The following is a 20,543-nucleotide window of genomic DNA, read 5'->3' as shown; positions in this document are numbered from 1 at the left end:
TAGATGGACAGAGCCATTGCAACTCCATATCCACTGGTGTTGATGCACCAGCTGCAATAATATTTCAAGGCAATCCCTGATTAGTTAGGGGAAGGTCAGCTATTTCTGACTGGCCTCGCCCAGAGAGCGAAACAGAGCAAAGCTCTGCCATCAGTGTCCTAAAATAGAAGGCCCTTTTCATCTGTCAGACTTGAGTCAGCCACATGGAACACAAATTTGGAGACACAAATCGACTCACAGGGCATTGGGAAGAAGGACACAGGCAGAAAGTCAAGTGAAGAGAAACTTCTTCAGATATGAGCTGTTTTCTCCGTACAATTTTTTAGTTTCTTTCCCAATAATTTGTTCTAAATCTATTTTACTGCTAATCTTTTAAGTAATTAAGGTGTTTTTTGGTTTGTTTGTTTTTTTTTTCCTAATAACTTCAATAATGAAACTGAGTGTGGGGATATTTTTTGGAGGCTTCTTTGCAGCTTTGGGGGTTTTGCTTTTTTTGGTGGCATTTGGAACAGATTATTGGCTTCTTGCTACAGAAATAGGAACTTGTTCAGAAGCACCTGAAGGTGCTGGGGTTAGTATGAACTTTTTATTTATAATGAGAATTACATATGTAGAATTCTTGGATGCGTTTATTTTATAAATTTTTGTATATACTATTTTTATTTTCTAAGAATTTACTTCTGTATATACTTTTGAATATACTCATTTTGACCTTCTGGAGGCTTACAAGCCTGCCTCAAAACCTCTTATAATCACTCTAAAATGAATCTTTATTTTGTGATACTGCTTTTGCAATATGATATTCTTTCAAAAGAAGAATGACTGTTTATAAATGTTCTAGCTGACCTAAATTCAGACAGGTTGTGTGTCATTATGATGGTGGTGTTTTTTACATCAACACCTAATTGAATTGAATACTTTCAGCCATTCAAAAATTGTATGATAATGGCTTTCTTTTTCTTTTGTTCCTTCCTCTGTAGGGAGACAAGGCCACTTTCCATCATGAAGGTTTCTTCTGGAGGTGCTGGTTTAGTGGAAATGTAGGAGATAATAATGGCAGCATGTGGAAGTTTTGGTATAGTAAGTAATTTTTTCCTTTTACTTTATCTACAGTAAAGATCTCATAATTGTTCTCATATTTGCTGGGGTTTTGTGTGTTTTTTGTTTTTTTCTTCTGTCTTATGAATCATTAGATTTCATATGGCTTCTTTGGGGATCAGGTTCTTCAGCTACCCTAAAATAAATTCTTGACACACACTTTTGTAATCTATAGGAAACCCTAGGACAAAATGATACAAGTTTAGCTATCAGATTACACTGTGATTGTTATGGATGCCCTGTTAACCTGAGTCCATTCTTACCTACAAAATCTTTTACCACTTACTGTTAAACAGTTGGTTTATTTCTGTTAAGTAGGGAAAAAAGAGCTTAGTGGTTAGCCTGGTCCATGAATGTTTGCTTGGGGAGTTTCTCCACCTGTTCTTAACTGACTACAAGTGGGTTAAGAAGGGAATGGGCAACTCCACAGTGAAAATGGTGTAGGACACACCATCTCCAAAAGAGTTTCTTTATTACATTCACAGATAACCTGTTGCTTTCTTTCACTACATCCAGGATTCTAAGATAAATAGAATGACAAGATCAGATAGTGTTTTACAACCAAAATCTCCCATTTAGAAGTCAAGCAAAATTTCTTCTCCAGTCTTTGGTGCTCCCTCTGAGGTAGGGGGCTCCCTCACCTTATTGCAAAATTTCCATAATCCTTGTGAAAAGCAGGTGCCATCATACAAATCTGACTTCAATAGCCCATATTTTGCTAAATATATTGCTTTGTCTTGGGTGGAACATGTAATATTCACTGTAGTTAATTTCCCCTTGTTATTTGTCTGGAAAATTATGTGGTCAGGAATCTGAAACTTTGATGGGGTTTAAGTTATAGTCAGCTTTTGTCTTTTGTCAGGAAGAAGTTGATATTTTTAGAAGTATTTACTAAAAAGGGTGAAATTATCCTTTTCTGGAGGATATTCATTCCATAGACGAGACTCTTGCTTGTGGCCATTGTAAACTCTCTGAAGATGCTTGATATTTTCATTGTTCTTTCACAAAAGAAAAAGTAATTGCCTGGATTTTGTTTGTTTCATTGGTTTTGTTTTTTTGTTTTTTTTTTTTCCCCTGCACATGTAATAATGAGAAGAATATAATTAACCTAAAAATGAGAAAGGTACATATGCATGCAAAGGCATACATATGCATCACATATCAATTGCAGTGTGCTTTCAGCAGGACTCGTTTACTGTCCCAGAGTACAAATCTATATGGCTCTTTAAGGAATATTCTTGTTTGGATAACAAGGCTTGTATCTCTTACCAAACCAAATTCACTGTAAGCTGTTGCCTAGGAAAGGACCTGAGATCTTGACCCATGAAGCTCACTTTGACCATTTGAAGAACAGACATACAGTGTTGTTAAGGCAGTAAAATATTAATCTTTAGTTTTCTTTCATTTTTAGCCAACCAGTCACCTTCTAAGAATTGTACACATGCTTACCTGTCCCCATTTCCTCTTCTCCGAGATGAACACAACTCCACCTCCTATGACTCTGCAATCAGTAAGTATTGTTTGGTGCAAATGAATACAATGCCCATAGTTTCAAGAAAACAATTTAGATGCTTCAAAATAAAACAGCCTTGTTGCTCCACACAGTTTAATTAACAGAATTTTGGTATTTCATACGTCTCATAATTTTAAAACATGAGTATTTAAGCCACTGTTTAACAAAGCACATAAAGAATGCTTGGTTTTAAGCATGATGGCAGCATGGAGGTAATTTCTGAAAAAAAAAAAAAAAAACACCCAACAAAAAAACTGGAGACGTTTCCTTTTTAGTGCTTTTTTTCTCCAACATAGTAATTATCTTCCTTGGGCTGAGCGCATTAAACAAGTACTTTTTGTCATGTATTTCAATAAAACTGGTTTTGGTTGGAATTTTTTATTTTGTTTTGGTTTTGGGGTTTTTTGGGGGGAGTTTTGTTTTTGTTAAATAAATAAACACATATGGAAATCTACTGCATTTTTACTTTATGTGGAAGGAGGAGCAGAGCTTGATGCTATCTGAGTTTATTTAACTGACTCAGATATACTTCACTGAGAAACTCTTGTACTGCAACAGAGATACATGTAAGTATATATTTATATACATGTGAAAGATAAGCATTAATAGAAAACTGTATGTTTGAATAGTGCCTATAAAGCTCTGTCTTTACAACACTTAGGACTAACTTAAAAAATGTCAGGAACATTTATTCATATTAAGAGCTTTACACAAACATATTTGAAGTAAATAACTTCTGATATCTATTTCCCATGACTTTTTAAACAACCTGTGATGTGTACATGCTACATGTCTCTGAGCTTGCTGACTAAGGGACTTAAGTGATCCCTTCCTGTCCTGAAGCTGTAATTATCCTTTTGCTAACCTTGAAGTGTCTTTAGAATCCAATTTTTATGCTGCAGACATGAAAAAGAAAAAAACCTAGAATTATAATGATTCTGTTAATCTTTAGAAATTATGAACTGTTTGTCCAGGAAGAATTCAGACCTCACCATTCAGAGATCTAATCTGTAACTTCACAGCACATCTAGAACAGTTTATCTTTCCATTTGAAAGTGACAGAGTCATCAGCTCCTAATAGCCTAGACAGAGTTTGTATTCCACTATTCACTCATACATTCACAAAGGTTCCTCAAATTATATTGTATGATCACACAGAAGTGGACAAACAAAGGAAAAGAAAAGGAGAAGAAATATCATCAAAAGTTTAATTAATTTTAGTTAATATTTGCCAAAAGAACCACTGCTCAAATATAATTTTCCTATCTATATTTCATATTAGGAGATTAAAAGTAGGCAGAACTGTACTATAGATGCTGGCCCAGGTAGAGTATATTCAGAGCCATTCCTGCTATATAAATAGATACAGTTGGATTGCTTTTGAGCTCATTAAAACTGAAGATGGTTTGGGGGTTTTTATGCCTACATTTCATTTTCAGCATCCAAGCTGAGTTATTTATTAGAACAGTTATGATTGTTCAAGAGTCTTTCACAACTTTTTATGAAGAAGGTTATGTCATCATCTCTTCTGTTGGTTCAAAACTTGTTTCTCCTTTAGTCTAATTTGACAATCCTGCCCATGATATTTGGCAAACAGGTTTTAAAAACCTTTCTTCAACTGCAGTTGCTAAATTAAGACATGCTAGGTTATCCTCTTCTTCCTGATTCCCAGTGCAGGAAGTGGTTCTCTATAAAGCCAATGGCAAAAGGCTCCAGTTTGGTTTCAGGAAGAACAAGATTACATTTATGATTTGTATATCCAGTTGCCTGCATCTAATACTTTGCATCAGCAAAGCATAGAATAAAAGGGCACTACCAAAAAATTGAGGTTATTGTCCCCTTTTTTTTTTTTTTTTTTTTTTTTTTTTTGTTCTGCTACTGTTTCTTGATAAAATATTACCATTTTCATGGCTCATAGCTTTCTTAACATATTCTCTTTTGGGGATGATAAAAAGCCCAAATCTTCTCCCCAGGTTTACAATTGTATTTTTAGTGAGTCAATCAAGTTCTTTTTTAACAAAATATAACAAGATAACAAGAAATTTTCTGTCATCTTCATTTGCTCTTTCATAGAAAAAGAAACAGCTGAATAAAGAGCTTTAAACTTCATTAGAAAAACTAAACACGTATACAACACATTTTCTAAAAATCCTTAACTTTCTGTTCAGTTGCCGAGCAAGCATGTGACTTGTTTACAGACTCTTTGACTTAAGAAACCTTTGGATCTTATCAGAGGAATTTGAATTCAACTTTAGCCCCTTGTGCAGTCCTTTGTGTGGAGACACAAGTGTGGTTTGTTGGAGTGCTGTGTCACCATCTAGCTAGAAGAGCTCAGACAAAGATAAATTGCCTGAGGAACATGAAATCTCTGATGCTTTTTGAGGGCAGTATCTGGACCAAGTTCTCTGTTGATGTAACTCCTTTGGCTTTAGTAGAAATGTGGCTCAGAGCTTTTCTTTGCCAGAATTCAAAACAGGCTCACCTATCCTCTCAGTTTGTTTACGTATTTTTGTATGTTTGGTTTGTGTTTGTGTTATAGTTCCCAAAAATCTTAAAGCACTGAGGACAGGGAACTTTAGTGTTTCAGTCTGCCTTCCAAAGCTTTAGACCAAAGGCTGGGTTCATTCTGGTGTAGAAACCTAGACTATGAGCTCTTGGTGTCAAGAGGACTACAGCCTTAGATGGAAATGTAAAGAAGAAAAGCTTATGGGGTGCTTATATTTGAGGTTTGAATACATGCTTTAATGTATCAGATATTTTTTAATCATTACTGTTAGATGCATGACGAGGTTCACAGGGTTAGATAGCACTGCTTTGAAATTGCAGTTTGCTATATCTTTTAATCATGGTTATAATGTTTCTGTGCATTCATTGGTTTTGTTAAATAATCTTAACAGAGTGGGGAGGACTTCCCCTAGCTGTAGTGTAAGGTATCATCAAAAACTGTGTGATCCATCATTTATGGTTAATGTACTTTAAGAAATTTGTAGGCCATGTCATTTATCTTAACCTGAAACAGGTTCTAAATGAACTCAGGTGAAGCCTGACTCTAGTGACTTTCTATGATGGTCCAGAGGTTTAGAGTGACAACTTTTATAGTGTGCAGCTCTTAAGTCGACTTAGCACCTCACTGTGTTGCTAGCAGATTAATTTTTATGATGATTCACATATACAAGTGCAGTAAACTACAGCCTAGGAATAAAAACATTAAATTAGCCCATGCAATAGAAATACCACAGCAACCTATATATTTTAAAATAGACATATTATTGCATAATTATAAACAGATTAGTTGCCCCATCAGGCTATTCTGAAAACATAATAGTATAGTATTTTTAATGTTAATTCACTGCTAGCTAGATTCATGCATAGTATCATGTCTTTAGGTTACTTAACACTGATGTTCAAGGGCTATCACACTTTTCTTAAGTTCTTTTACTACAGGACAATACTAGGGCTGTTTTTGAAAAATGTGCAAGTTCTTACTCATGGAAATAGTTCCATTTGCCATAGTGAGATTATTGGTAAGAAAAAGAAGTGAAAAATCAAACACTTAGTCACTAATTCATTATTTTTATTTTTGAGGGGATTTTTTTCAACTTAATTTGGAAATAAACAATAGTGCCCTAACTGTTGTATATCACCCCAACACCATTTGAAGCTGAAGTGGAAGCATTTTAATGGGGCAGCACTGGCACATAAGTTTAATACTCTGATTTGTAGCTGCCAGTACTTTTTTCCTGACTATTAGTATCTTATTTTGCCCAGTACTGGGCACATTGCCAGGATTTGAAGTAATGTCTAATGGATAATACACAATGTTTATGGAATTGAAGCAAAAATCTGATTCAGCAACTGTTAAATCTAAAATGGGGAGATCACATTTCTTGGCTGGTTTGTTAATGGGTTGAAATTAACCTAAAGTAATCTGGAAAATATCAGCCATGAAATCTGAAAATAAAAGTTGTACAAATGAAATGTTAGCAGTAGTCTATTTCTAGGGGGAAAAAATGCTCTTATGTAATAGTCATATAATTGCCCATGAGAGATTGTAATACAGTAAATTTATAAGTGTGATCTCTCTAGCATCCCAAGCAGCTATAAAGTAAGAAGCATTTTAAAAAGCAGTGTATCCATCTTGTGAATACTGTATTTGTTTTACTGTTAAAGTTATTTTTGAAGAAAATTATTACTAAGGGATAGTAAAGGGTGCTGAATGAAGCTGAGAAAATCTTGCAAGGTTTTGCCATGTGCATCTCCTGTGCTGCTGCTGAGATAGGTGATTTAATTTACAGCAGTTTATCTGCAGAGAAGATACTCCTGGTTGAGAGTAGTTCAGGCACTTTGCCTTTCACTGCATTGGCTCTGTGTGTGGCAAAACTCTTGTCAAAAGCATTTCAACATCTCTTTCATTAAATCAAGAGGTAAAAAACTACACATTCTAAAATACAATCCACTGTCAGATCACAGGAAATGTTCCCTTTTGGGTGTCAGCTTGTCCATGATAGTTCAAGGAAACTTTTCCAAGTAATTTTGCCTACTCCTGGAAATTTTTATGTGGCATTGTACTAACACATTCTTCAAGTGTGGATGTGTACTAACACATCCTTATAGTGCTTAATAATTCATATTGATATTAAATTTAAGATTAAGTAGCTGGGGTTTTTATGGTAGACCACAGTACTTGTATGGACTGATGGCTGTGTTTTGAAAACACTTTGAGTCAGCAAGGGCAGTGAAATGCTTGATATGCTTTCACAATGCTGATGTTAACATCTCCAGTAGTAGAAGGGTACTTTGTGACATTAGCTGGGCTGTTCCTGACTAACTGTTGTGGAGCTCCAGAGGTGTCCATGACTGCTACACAAGTGTGTGTTATAGATGACACAGCTCTGTAACTTTTCAAATGTATGATTGCTTCTCTTCTATATCATGTCTCAGTAGCACCTTAAAATATGAATCTGTAACTTCAGGTTGTAATCAATGCTGGGATCTACTATACTAGAAAAGAAGGCTTTTGGTAATTTTCACCCATTTCTCCAAAATTTGGGACTGCACAAACCCAGATACTTCTATTTTTCGAATAATGCAAAAGTCTCTGGAGGGACCTAAATTAGGATCTTTAGAGAGAAAAGCAAGTAGCAAGGGAAAACTAGAGGTCATGCAATTTTTGAGGAATATGATGTTTGAGGAAAATACAGGCCCAACAGTGGAGTTGTGTGTACTCCTGTTTTCCACTAAGTCTTTTTTATTTTTAGGCCTGCCTGTCACTTCCTAGGCAAATGTTGTATTCAACAAAGGGGTGGCTTACCAAGATGAGTTACGAAACCTTCTGTTTAGCACTCTTGCAACACAGAGCAATGGTATCCAAGATTCTAAACACTGCAGATATGTTTACTTTGCACTGTGCAATAGTGCTTGCACTTTATTTCTTCTGTTGTAGGAACTGCTTGGAATAATGCATGTATTTGAGGTGGGTAACTCTAACATATGTATGAAGTATCTGGAAGAGACAAGGTACTCCTTGTCATCTGGACCAGAACATGGGCTATCCTATGAAATACCTGGTTGGGACTTAAATTATGCAAACTTCTGTGAACACTGTGTATAGATACACTTTGTATGGGCTCACCAAACCATTATTTCTTGAAACAGACTGTTTGGATCAAGTGTCAGCCTTTTTCATGAGATGTAAAGAAGAGTAATTCAAAGCAGCATCCTCTGTTGCATTTTATCTACCATTGTGTCTCAACCTCAGAGCAGCAAAGACTTTGACTTGAAGAATAATTTTATTCTTAGGAAGATTTAATTTCAACCAGCTTTTTTTGTGTTCATCTATAGATGACAGCTAAGCTAAATGACAGCAGTAGGCCTGAGTTGTTATTTTGAATGACTAGCCCTTTAGAAATTGATCTTGCCCATCTAGGCAAAGATGATGGGGAATGTGATCTAAGCAAAAATGATCAGATTATAAAATAAGTGAAGCCATTTTTGCAGGAAAATTATGGCTTTTTAATTCCCTTACAAAAGTAAAAGTCTAAGTGTTCATAGGGTGTTTCCTCAGACCTGTGCCACAAATGAACCAAATGACTTTCTGCCTTGCAGATTAAAGGGGGTAATATTTTGCTTGAAAAGTCACAGATTTGTGAGCAGACTTTGTACCTGTCAACTACACCCTATTTTTTAATTGATGTTTAATGACTGAATTGGCTTAATGAACAAGTATTAGGATAATCAGACTTTATCCATGATTCTTTAGAGTAAATAACTGTTTTGGAGAAATAGAATAGAAGCTTCTTTCAGGGGATAGCTAGGTGAAATCAGTATTTCCCACATAATGTATAAAATAGTGTAGTCTTGTGGTCTTGTATAGTTACAGAGGTTGAACAAATTTTCATCAGTTGCATTTGTACTTTTTTTGTGCTCTGTGTTTCTAAGAATATTTGAGCATCAAATCAAGCTTTTCTCACCTCAAATCTCACTAAAAACAGACTTCAAAGCTTCCTGTATGAAGAGTAGATAATGAAAATGGATATTGTTTTTGTAATGCTGGAGAATCTTGTGTCCTCCTTCATTGAGAAAATAGAAACACTGCTCCATGACTTAAGTGACTGACCATAATAATATACAAGAAAGCTTTTTCAAGCTTCATTTTGGCCAATGTGTCCTATAATGTAGTATGACTTTGAAGTACCTTGGGCCACCCATGTAAAAGAGTTGGGTGGTTATAGATTGATTTAGTGGTATTAGGCTTTAAACGAGGAAGTAATGTCCCATGGACTTGGAGACTGCAATGAAGCTTATCAAAGTAGGCCCATGAGTAAAATAATATGAAATTGCTTCAGAAACCCAAGACTGAAGGACTTGAGAGATTTACCTTTCTAGGTCTCCATTTACTGTCCATTTGCATTAAGTGAATAATTTAACTATGTGTTTTACTTTAAACAGGTGCCTAAGTCCCATAAGAGGTATAGTACTTAAAGCAACACATTTAACAGCTTTGCTGAGCCATAGCGTTATTTCTTACCTACTACTCCAATAATTTTTTGTTTATGTGAAGTGAAGACTTGGATATGAACCAAACCACAATTTTAACCCTTCTGCCAGGTATTTTCAGAGACATTCATCCTTTTTTATGCCCAAATCTGCTCATCAGTGTAGCGGAAAATTATGTCTCTGAATGTTTGCCTGGATTAAAAAGGGTGTTATTTAAAAAGTGTGGCTAATGTAATGTGGCGAGCGTGATCTAGCTAATACATTTACAAGGCTGATGATGTATTCTTTAACTTGTGTTAAGCTGGTCAAGTTAAAAACCGTATACTTTTGGAATACATTAGTGGGAAACGTGAGCTGCTAATGCCTAGTGCGCCTTCAGATTTCAGATGAGAGTAAACCTGAATTATTACTGAATAGCTGTCTCTAACAAGCTGTATGAATTTGAATCTTTCAGGATATGAACCAGTATAATAGTTGCTTGGTTGTGTTTTTCCATAACAGTAAGTAGGTGCTGTCAGATGATAAGTGGCAGTTTCTTTTGTGATACACTTTTCCTGACTTGCCAGCTGGCTTATATGCTTTCCCTCAGTTGGGTGGAAATGTTTTTCACTGACTGAATTGTCAGTGCTTCAAGATTTTCAGATCTGACGATGGAGATCTTTACAACTCATAATTTTACTAATGGGTTGTGTTAATGTACCAATTTTTAAATTCATGGGAGAAATTTATGTCACTCTTGTAGCATTTGTAAAATGATGACTTTGTTAAATGGATGTGCAATTAACCAGCTAAAAACTAATTGTTAGAAAGACTCTTTTGGCCAGAGTATGTCACAAAACTCTCAGCTCATTTATCACCAGCTGCATCCATTAATTCAGCACTGCTTGGCACTGCCTAACGGGCTTCTGAAACATCACATTTTAAATTTAATAAAATACAAAGAGCTTTAGAGCAGAAATAGGCTGATTTAAGACACTTAGCTGTTTTTCAGAAATACAGTTTACATTTTTTTAGTTTCTCCCTGTTCCTAGCTGAAGTTTCTTTCTGCTGAATATGGCTATATATAAGGAGCATTATCCAGCCATAAATTGTAAAGAACTTAGATTGTTATTGGTGATACAGTCTGGGCACTAGGAGTGTCAAGATGTTGCTGTTCTCTGCTTCTTCCACACAATTTTGGTAAAATAATTGTATCCTGTCAGTCCAATCATTTATCCCAAGGAATCACTTCTATAGCTTTGTTGTACCATTTTCTAAAGAGTGTCAGTTTGGTCAGGTTGCTATCTTACAAGATATTGCTAAATATTCAGCAGATGGATTTCATCTACAATAACTTACATGTTGTTTTCCTTGATCATCAGGTAAGGACTGGTAATCAAACCTATTTTGATCCACATGATATATAATGTATATGCAAAATAGAATTAATGTTTCATTTTTTAATAAGGCAAGCGATAAGCGATGGGGAAAGGAAAATCTTTGTTAACCAACTTGAATAAGTTCTAAAAAGCATTGTATTCTTTTTCTTTTTTCTTCCTTTTCTCTAGTTTATCGAGGTTTCTGGACAGTTCTGATGCTCCTGGGAGTACTCACTGTTGTGGCGGCTAGTTTCCTCATCATCTGTGCAGCTCCTTTTGCCAGTCACATTTTATACAAAGCAGGAGGAGGCTTTTTCATCATTGCTGGTGGGTACACTGTTTGCTCAGTCAATTATAGAGTAGAAAGGAAGAGTTATTTCTTCCATTTTCCTTAACCAAAATTATATCAATCATGGTTAAAAGAAAGAGAAAGCATATACTTCTATCCTTTGGCTTGTGGAGTGCCTGTCTTGGAGACAATTCTTTGCACAATTATTTAGTAATCAAGCTATTATAAAAGCTATTTTTGGGTTAAGGTTAAAAAACCCCCACATCCAGGACAAATAATGGAATTACATTGCAATTTCAATCTACTTTTTTAACAGGAAAAAGAATGTATATTTAAGGACGTTGCCTTATAGGATTCTCAAGGGCTTTAGCTAAGGAGAGGGTTTCGTCCTTTATCAGTGATGCAAAAGATGATTACAGTGGACTCTGAAGAAGTTGGGAGATAAAACACATTTACATGACCAATACAGGAAAATGCTTTGGTTGTGATGGGACTAAACAAAGTAGTTGTCATATATGAGTAAGTAGGAAATCTAAACCTCTGCGAATGAAAGATAACAAATAACAGAATTCCCTCCTTCCTCATAACCCACACATATGGTGGAGGATGCACCCTCCCAGGATTCAACTGATACAGACAGCTCACTGGCATGCTGTTTGCTTAACCTTGAAAAGTCTGTGAAGATGTCACACTGGTGTGTAAGATATAAAGGATGTAAATGATAGTATGTGCTCCATCTCTGTTCTCCTTGGTTTAAAGTCTGGTAGAGGCAGCCCTGTGAGAACATATTGTGTTACAGGGCAGAGCCACCCGTGTCAGGACCACAAGGCCTGGGCTCTCTTTTTGCTTCTCATACTGACCCCCTGACCTTGCTTATCTGCTGCACCTCTAAGCTCTTCATATGCAGCTAGTGATCATTATTCCCTTCCAAAGGACTCTCAGTGAAGTGTGGGAAGTATTTTATAATGTTTTAGTTGAAGAAAATCCTGCATACTTACATTTTATCTCTTGAGGATTACTCCTCCACACTTCTAAAAGACATACAAAAAATATTCATAGCCTGACGGAGATTCTAAGACATTTCAATGCTTTTTGTCACTAATTTGCAGGGCAAGAGCCCATGTGAGTCTTGCTCTTTTTCTGCATTTGTAATGCATGAAAAACCTCAGCTGTCACTAGAAAGTAGCAGAAGCTGTTGGAGAGGAAAAGGGCACTTGAAAGATGTGGAACTGACTGGCAGAGGTGCAAAGCGACACTTGTGTTCTCCACTCTGGGTCAGTTCTTGTGCCCTCATTTAGGTAGGGGAAAGTTAGATCCCCAAGCCTCAGCTAGCCTCCCTTGGCTTCCCTAGAAGGCCTGCAAGAGGCAATAACATTCAATGGCAGTAAAAATGGTAGGTATGTAAGAAGTTCCCCCAGCTGGGGATTCATTTCACACTGAAAGAGGGGCCTAATTGGATCAGATGAATGTGCTATGGAGGAACCCTACACCACTCTTTCCTTTGCTAAGAGAATCTAGAGAGACTATTTCTTGAGGTATGTGAAGTTAAGTGAGCTTATTATCTCAGTGTGTGACCTTGGGTCTCTGTCTTTGCCCCTTTCACCTTTTGTCCCTATAGAGCAAATGTTCTTCAATGGAAATCCTGATTTTTTTACTCTCTCTATATGTAGCATATTTCAGCTTTAGGACTGTTCTCAATCAGGGCTTTAGAAAAAAGCTATGCTATTTCTACTATTACCATTTCTGTTGTTGAAAAGCAAAGGTCTGTAGCAAAATCCTGCTATAATTTGTCAAAAAAGTGGTGGTGGCAGGAGAAAATAGGACCCATTCAGCTTGCTCAAGACAGAGCAAGATAAGATAGACTCTGATGCAGAAGAGGGTGATGTGCTCTACTGTCACGCTGCTGCCCTGATCCCTTCCTGTGCCTATCTCCTTCAGGATTAGAGAGTTCATTTAACTGCCTGCCAAATCAAAGCAGGGCATGGAAGGGGAGAGTGACGAGAAGCGGTGCATATTTATCACTTCTCAAACATGTGATCAGGATGCAGCTAGGGTGTGCATCTACTTAAACAAAGACCTAATGGGAAAATGAAAAGATGTAATATGACTTAGATTAATGTGACTTAGATTTGGTGAAGTTAGAGTTCTTCTAAGACAGAAACAGGTTGTTTTGAAGAAAAAAAGGAATTATACACATTGTTTTGAAAGAGCATATATGATGATATCTTACCACAGAATTCAAGTATGTGTTATACTGTAGAGAGTAATCTTCTGAGAAGGAAGTTAGACAAGATGATTGTTCTTTGGAAGTTAGGAAGAAATTCTTAGGAAGAAGAAAAAGTAATTTTCCTACTTGTCTTAAAAATAAGTTAGATGAAATAATTTTGATAATTTTGATAAGCAGCAGATAAAAGCTCTCCCTCAACTGAAGAGTGCAGCTTGTAGCATGATCTGCTGTGACATCTTAGGGTTCAGGAAGTAGCTGAAGTTATTATTGGGAATGAGATTCTTGCCAGCTGTTCAGCCATCTGAAAGCTGCTTTGTATGAACCAACTGCTTAAATTTCTATTGTCAACAGTAAGAAACACTCAGATGGACACCTCACCTCTGTGATAAAGCTGACAGACCTGCCATTTGGAGGGACCCAATCAAGAAGCCTAAATAATGACACAAATAAGTTTATGTTGAAAAGGACCTCTTGTGGCAGTCAAGTCTGACATCCCATTTAGAGCAGGGTTGTCTTCAAAGTTAGATCAGGCAGCTCAGAGCCTTATCCAATCAAGTTTTTAAAATCTCCAATAAATGATGTTCCACAGCATCTTTGGGCATTTGTCCCAGTTTGACCAACTTCATTGTGAGAAATGTTTTCTTTTTTCTTTGTTTTTACCTGATATTGCCCTTGATGCAGTTTGTGACTATTACATCTCATCCTGTCAAGTCTGTAGGTCTCTGCAAATCTATCCCCATCTTTTCTATAACTCCATTTAGAAAAATGAAGACTGCATTCTTCTCTAGACTAAAATTCCCCAGCTCATTCAGCCTCTACTTGTTCTCCATTCTCCTAACCATTTTGGTGGTCATCACCTCAGTTTATCAGTAACTCTGTTTCACATGGGGACCCCAAACTGGACATAGTTTACCACATATGATATCACAAGTGTTGAATAAAGAGTGATAATAGTATTTTCAAACCTAATGACTGTGTTCTTGCTAATGCAGCTCTGTATGAGGTTAGTTTTCATTTTTGTGAGATCTGCTTGAATTCTTGTATACATAAAGGGACCATTCTTGTACTTTAAGGAAATTGTCTATGAGCAACACCAGATTCTTCTAGGCCCCTTTACTCTTTAAGGCAGCCTTTGCCCTTCAAGGCAGCCTCTCTTGGGATCTTGCCTACCAGTTCTCTGCACAGATTGAAGTGTGTTCTCCTAAGTTCTGGGTCTTACTTTCCATATTCCTCCTAGGATATTAACTTTTTCCATTCCTTGGCTATTGTAACTACAATTAACACCAGCTATCCTTTTCCTGACTCATTTTTCCTTAACTGGGAGTAGCAAAACTTTGTAACCTTATTAACCACCTGAGTCCACAGGTAAAACTACACCTGCAAGACCTGTGGGGAAAGGTGAGTATCAGTTCAATGATACCACAGTCACTGACTTGAGTCCTGCCGTTGCAGCCTCATCTCCATGTCTGCAACATCAGAGGATGGTCCAAGAGCAGCTATGGTACTGAAAACTGTAAGAAGCCTTATAGTTGCTTCAAAGGTCTTAGGAAAAGAAGGGAGCTTCCATAAAATGATCTCTTAGAGCAGCCTTCAATAAAGTTCATAATTACCTTGTTCCTCTCTTTCTGCCTGGTGGTGGTGAAAACTGTCCTCTTGTACTGATGCCAATAAGCAATATATCAGAGCATTACAGAATCACACCCTGGTGAAGAAGCAAGATTAGAAATATGATTGCTGCTTCCTGCCAAAAGACCCAAAAAGGATGGTACTTTAGTCTGAGATCCTAGATGAGGACAAAAATCTGTTTTCAGAGACATGTACCTACTCCCATAACTTTTGTATGGGATCCTCTGCATGTACTTCAGCAAAGAATGCCAAACATTATTTTTAAATAAAGATCACAATAGGCCAAGGTATGTGGTAGAATCTGAAATAAGGACAAGAACAGAAAAATGCACTTAATAAAAAAATACACACACACACACACACACAGAAGTTTTCCTCAAGTGAGATAAAGAGTTCTAAACTTCCAGGCATAAGTAAAAAGCTCACATCATTCTTTCCAGCACCTGTTGTCTTCGTGTCTGCATAGTAAAAGATTCATGCCATAAACAGCCATTCACCATTGACAAGTGAAAGGCATTTCTACGTGGGAAGAATCAGTACTAAAGGCCAGCAAACTGCTTCTTGAATTCAAAGACATTTCTAAAGGTTCTGTATTCTTTCTCCTCTACAATATGCACAAGTATTTGTTTGAAAGAAATTCAAAAGAATGAATGTGAAAGACAGAAAAGAGTGACCTCAGAGAAGTCCGTGTCTTATCACACTGCACAGAGCTGTGTTTCAAACATGTGTGTTTATAAAAAAAAAAGGAAAATGGACAAAAAGAAAGAAAAAGGAGTAGGAGGGAAGTATTTATTTGTCTTAATCTCTCTCAGACATATTTCATGTTCTAGGAATAATTTCCCTCATCATTACTGATTCATGCAACTGCTGTTCTATTTTTTATTCACTAAAAGGCAAAGGCAAAAGGATGCCTGCACTCTATGAAAAAGGTCTAAATGCCAAAAATGTAGAAATATATCATAGCACGCACTGTTCATAAAAATATTTGTTTCAAGAAATTGTGGATTTTTTTTTCAATCTCAGTAATTTTGTCTTGGAGCTTGCCTTTGAGAGTTCACAACATTCACAATAGATTGTCAGTGCAAGACTGCAGGAGCAGATTTCTCAGGATAAATATACATTCAGTAAACTGTCTAAGTGCTTAACTCCTGTGAAGTCATAACTCTGTGAAAATTAGACAAAAGGAGTGCTAATGAATGAAATACTGATGGTGGCAACAGGACATGGTCAGTTTTATACTTAGCCTTATTCTATTGTTCAAGATATTTATTGAACATGCTAAGTAATACACCTATTAATTAGTCTCCATTAGCAGGTGATGAGAACCCTTAAATACTCCTTTAGTGCCTTAATTAACTAAGAGGGTTTATATACTCTTCCTTTCTTTTTCTTCCCTTTTAAGGAAGGACATTTATCTCTGCTTGACATACATTTCTTCTGAAAATTTCCATACCCGACAGTTTGCCACTCACAGGTGTAACAGCTTGCTGTGAAATCACACCCAATGGATAATAGAGTCCCTGAAGTTGTTTTACCACTGGCAGCCCTGGCTTGCTATTTTGCACCTACATGGTGTTGATTCTAGTTTAACCACCTAGGTGTTGATTCAGAGTGCCTGAAAAGCAAGGGGTGCCCATTTTTAGATTAAAGCACCTTTGATGGAATTTTGTTTTAATGACAGATGTTTTTGACTAACTGCTCTACATAACTTTGCTTCCACCCAGGATGCCAGAGGGCTTTCCAGATGTGCAAGGCCTGGTTATACTTACCTGCTGCTATAGTATGGGAATATATATCACTACTTTTTGTAATTATTATTGTTTTGGACTAAGTTTTCACCAATGTAGAGATTAAATAGAGGACTAGTTTGAAAATGCATAGGCACAGCCACTTGAAGAGATAAATTCCAATGTCCTTGTGGATTTTTTCAGATTATTAATGTATCTTTCAAAATCTTAGTGCTATAATTTTTTTTTGTTCAAATTTTGAAACCTTGAACAAAATCCAGATATCTAATAACTCCATTTATGAATGTGTCTGTGAATCTTTCTACTTTTTAAATCAAAAGTTACTAGCTCTGTTTTATTCTAATTTTCCTGTATTGGCCACATTACCTGTTATCATTAGATGTTCTGTTATAGGAATCTTCTGCTCAATTTGAATTATATTTGAAGAGTTTTCAATTTAATTTCTTATTCTTCTTGTCTGGCCCTAAGGCGATCCTTCTCTCTGATAGTTTCAGTGGTTTTATGTTTAATACAAGCACAATACTAAATTCCATCAAAATTGAGTTTTACTTAGGTAAAATACTTTCAAAATTGAATTTATGCCTCTTAGAGTTGAGTGTTGGGTTTTTTCAAACTTTGTTAGGAATTTGAACCTTAGCAAAAAATGTAATCCTGAAAGTGTATTTCATAGACATGAAATGTGTCTGTCTCCTTCTTTATTTAGTTTTTGTACTATTATTTCAACCTCCTAGAAATTGCAGATCATTTGGGAATGTTTTGATTACGCCTCAGCCCTTTTTTTGTTGGCCTTCAAAAGATAACGTTTATAAGGATTGAGCCATGAGCTCTCACCTGTCAGGATGACAGAATGTATGTAAAAATATTATATTTTGTCCATAAAGCAGTAGCAGGAAGATCACCAGATCACCAGGTTAAGCTGATGCATCTAACTTGCCTGCATCAAGTGAGGGAATGAGGACAACAGCTGTTCCTTGGTAAATGGGCAGAAAGGGTGGCAAAGGAGGTTGTGAGGCAGCATCTCAGGTTGGGGATGGAGAAAGGTAACCATCAAAGGTTACCAGGACATGTGGATATGGAAGCAAATGCCTGGCCATGGGTGCTTACAAGTGCACTTGTGGTTTTTGCCAAAAATGTCACATTTGTTCAAGGTTGCATTGCAAGTATTTAGCAGAACGGAGAAGAGACCACAAATACCTTTGACTTACAGCCTGTAACCTCAAGTTTGTCAGTGAATGTTACCAGGACTGTGCACTGAATTGTGTTTTAATGAGGCACCTAAACATTCTGGGATAAAAACGTGATGGGGTGGTGTCTCAAGTATTTGGTCCTACTGCTACAACTTTGCTGTGACAGCTGGAGCTCAGGGAGCAAATGGGTACAGGCTGAAGCATGCAAAAAATTTAGACTCGTGCCCTCAGTCCTCCAGCAAATCTTCTTCTGGAGCATCTGTTCTGCAGGCTTGCATTTCTCAAGTGTCCACATTCCTCTAAAGTGAAATGAAATATTAGGAATGCAACTGATACTCTGGAAAGCACTTTCTTCTTGTATCTCCTTCTGGTGTATAGTAACAAGGAGATTATCAAAGTTTGTAAGGACATGTGCTCCTATTACTATCATGTATAAACAATTCAAAGATTCAAAGGCCTTTCAGAGGAGTGGTTGGGAAAAGGCTGTGAATTATGTAGCAGATTAATTTCAGGAAACTGTTGTATCCAGTTTGAGGTTATTACTAATAGCCTGCTTCATAGTTATTAATTATTGTTGGGTTTTTTTCCTCTACCAAGAGCTTATTTTCTAAAGGTGAATGACTTTGAATTAAATATATTTGAATTTTTATGCAAAATATTTAAGTAGAATACTCTGAAGTTTTGTTTTCCAGACACAACCCTTTTCAAAAGAATAAACAAGCAAATACAGACAGGTGAGATAATAGAAAGATTTCCCACTCCTTTCTATATCTCATCCATAAGACTGATAAAAACAATGCCAGAGTTTGGGAAGCAAAAGTACATTTTTTTCCCAGACTGTTCCATTCCGTTCCTCCTCCTTCCCCCACCTTGACCCCTGAATTCAAACCAGTAAATACCTGCATGAATTTTGTCATCAAAGTCTCCCTACCAGAACCAGATATCACCTTTGTCAGGGGAGCATGCCTTTGAGTGCAAATCAGGACCAAGATGGAAGTAGTGCTAGTTAGAGAAAGCCAAAGGCAAAAATTATCCAGTGGTGGCTAACTGGGCCAGGCAGACAGGACCTCAAGCATTGATGGATTTTCAGGTAATACAGTAAATGCACCCAGCATCTGTCTCACACTGTTCTTAAAACTTGGTGTTTCTTTTCCAGGTGTCTTGTTTTCGCTGGTAGTTGTGATGTATGTCATCTGGGTCCAGGCCATGGCTGATCTGGAAAACTACACAAACATGAAAAAAATGGATTGCCCAGACTTTGCTGTTTATGTACGTTACGGCTGGTCGTTTATGTTGGCTCCTATAGGAGTATTTTTTGCTTTGTTAGCAGGAATGCTGTTCTTGTTGGTGGGGCGTGACATTTATTTACACTCAGACTAGTCAGACGCTGCTGAAGGGAATACAGCAATACTTGTGAAACTTTGTGACAAGTGTAAACTGGAGCACAATTTTGTACATTATTACTATTATAGCAATCTTAAATGTGCAGGCAGCCTTCTGGAAGTTCTTCTATTACTTGTTTAAGGGTAAGGGACACAAAACTCAGTACAGGAAGAAACGACGTTTAGTCCCAACTAGTTGTTTTTAATTCTTTAGAAAGTACACATGTGGTTCTTCACATTGTACTACTAGCAGCATTTTTGTAGGTTAACAAACAGAAGAAAAAAATCTTCTGCAAGTAAAACATGAACATGAATTGTCTGAAATCAACATTTCATGCATTTATCTTTTAGCATTTACACTGTTCTTCTGTTTGTAGAGAATGGCACAAGGTAGAGGAGAAGGCAAACATTCAAACACAGTAATTCAATCTACCTCCTCTCCTGTTTTCCACTCCTTGCCTTAACTTTAATGGCAGCAAACATGTCTGCACTTTATAAAAATAGAGTGCAGTTGTTCATGCAGCATCCATAGGAAGAGGACTAGAGAGAAGACAATTGCCATGAATATGTAAAAGTTTAACTGTTCTATTACCCATTTCTCTTCTCTGTATGCATTTGAAAGTTGTATACTTTTGTATTCTGAAATCCATGTGTTGCATGATTCTGTAAGCCAAAATGCCATAGTAGAATCACTATCTGAAGTTATGCCAAAATTGTATTTTGAGTTATAGCATTAATATTTTAATTAAGTTTTAACCCTTTTATTTTTCAGTGGAACAACTGGCTCCTCTAAAAATATTTTCATGGTTGTGTAAAATTAATTTTTTATTAAAAAAGGTTTATTATCAAGACAATATTTAGGACATGAAAATGTGTGTCTTGTGCAGCCTTCATTTTCCCACATGTTAAAAATCTGCATTATAGACCAAATCCAACTTTCCTACTAGGCTTGCTAGGGAAAGCAATGAGCCTAGCTAAGACAGCCAGGGAGATGGATTTGGTACTGCATTGTAGGAGTGGCTGGTTCTGTGTGTGTGTGTGAGTGCACATCTGTGTGGAAGATGGGGTAAAAATTAGACTGTATGCCTGGTATGGAAAAGATGGGGTTGAGTTTTAACA

The 20,543-nt window shown here is 36.7% G+C and overlaps 1 protein-coding gene across 1 annotated transcript; it reads left to right on the top strand.

Annotated features, from left to right (window-relative positions):
- The first annotated feature begins 207 nt into the window (after positions 1-207).
- On the top strand, positions 208-20,295 carry TMEM182 (transmembrane protein 182). The gene is made up of 5 exons (XM_041417982.1): positions 208-571; positions 981-1,080; positions 2,510-2,608; positions 11,155-11,292; positions 19,199-20,295. The coding sequence occupies exons 1-5, from the start codon at positions 431-433 to the stop codon at positions 19,420-19,422; spliced, it is 702 nt and encodes a 233-aa protein (XP_041273916.1). The 5' UTR covers positions 208-430; the 3' UTR covers positions 19,423-20,295.
- The last annotated feature ends 248 nt before the right edge of the window (positions 20,296-20,543 follow it).

The sequence above is a fragment of the Onychostruthus taczanowskii genome, unplaced genomic scaffold (assembly GCF_017590055.1).
Source record: "Onychostruthus taczanowskii isolate IOZ18803 unplaced genomic scaffold, ASM1759005v1 scaffold58, whole genome shotgun sequence".
NCBI classification, from domain to species: domain Eukaryota; kingdom Metazoa; phylum Chordata; class Aves; order Passeriformes; family Passeridae; genus Onychostruthus; species Onychostruthus taczanowskii.
The sequence above is the reverse complement of the archived record's forward strand: the minus strand, read 5'-3'. Positions and strand labels throughout refer to the sequence as shown.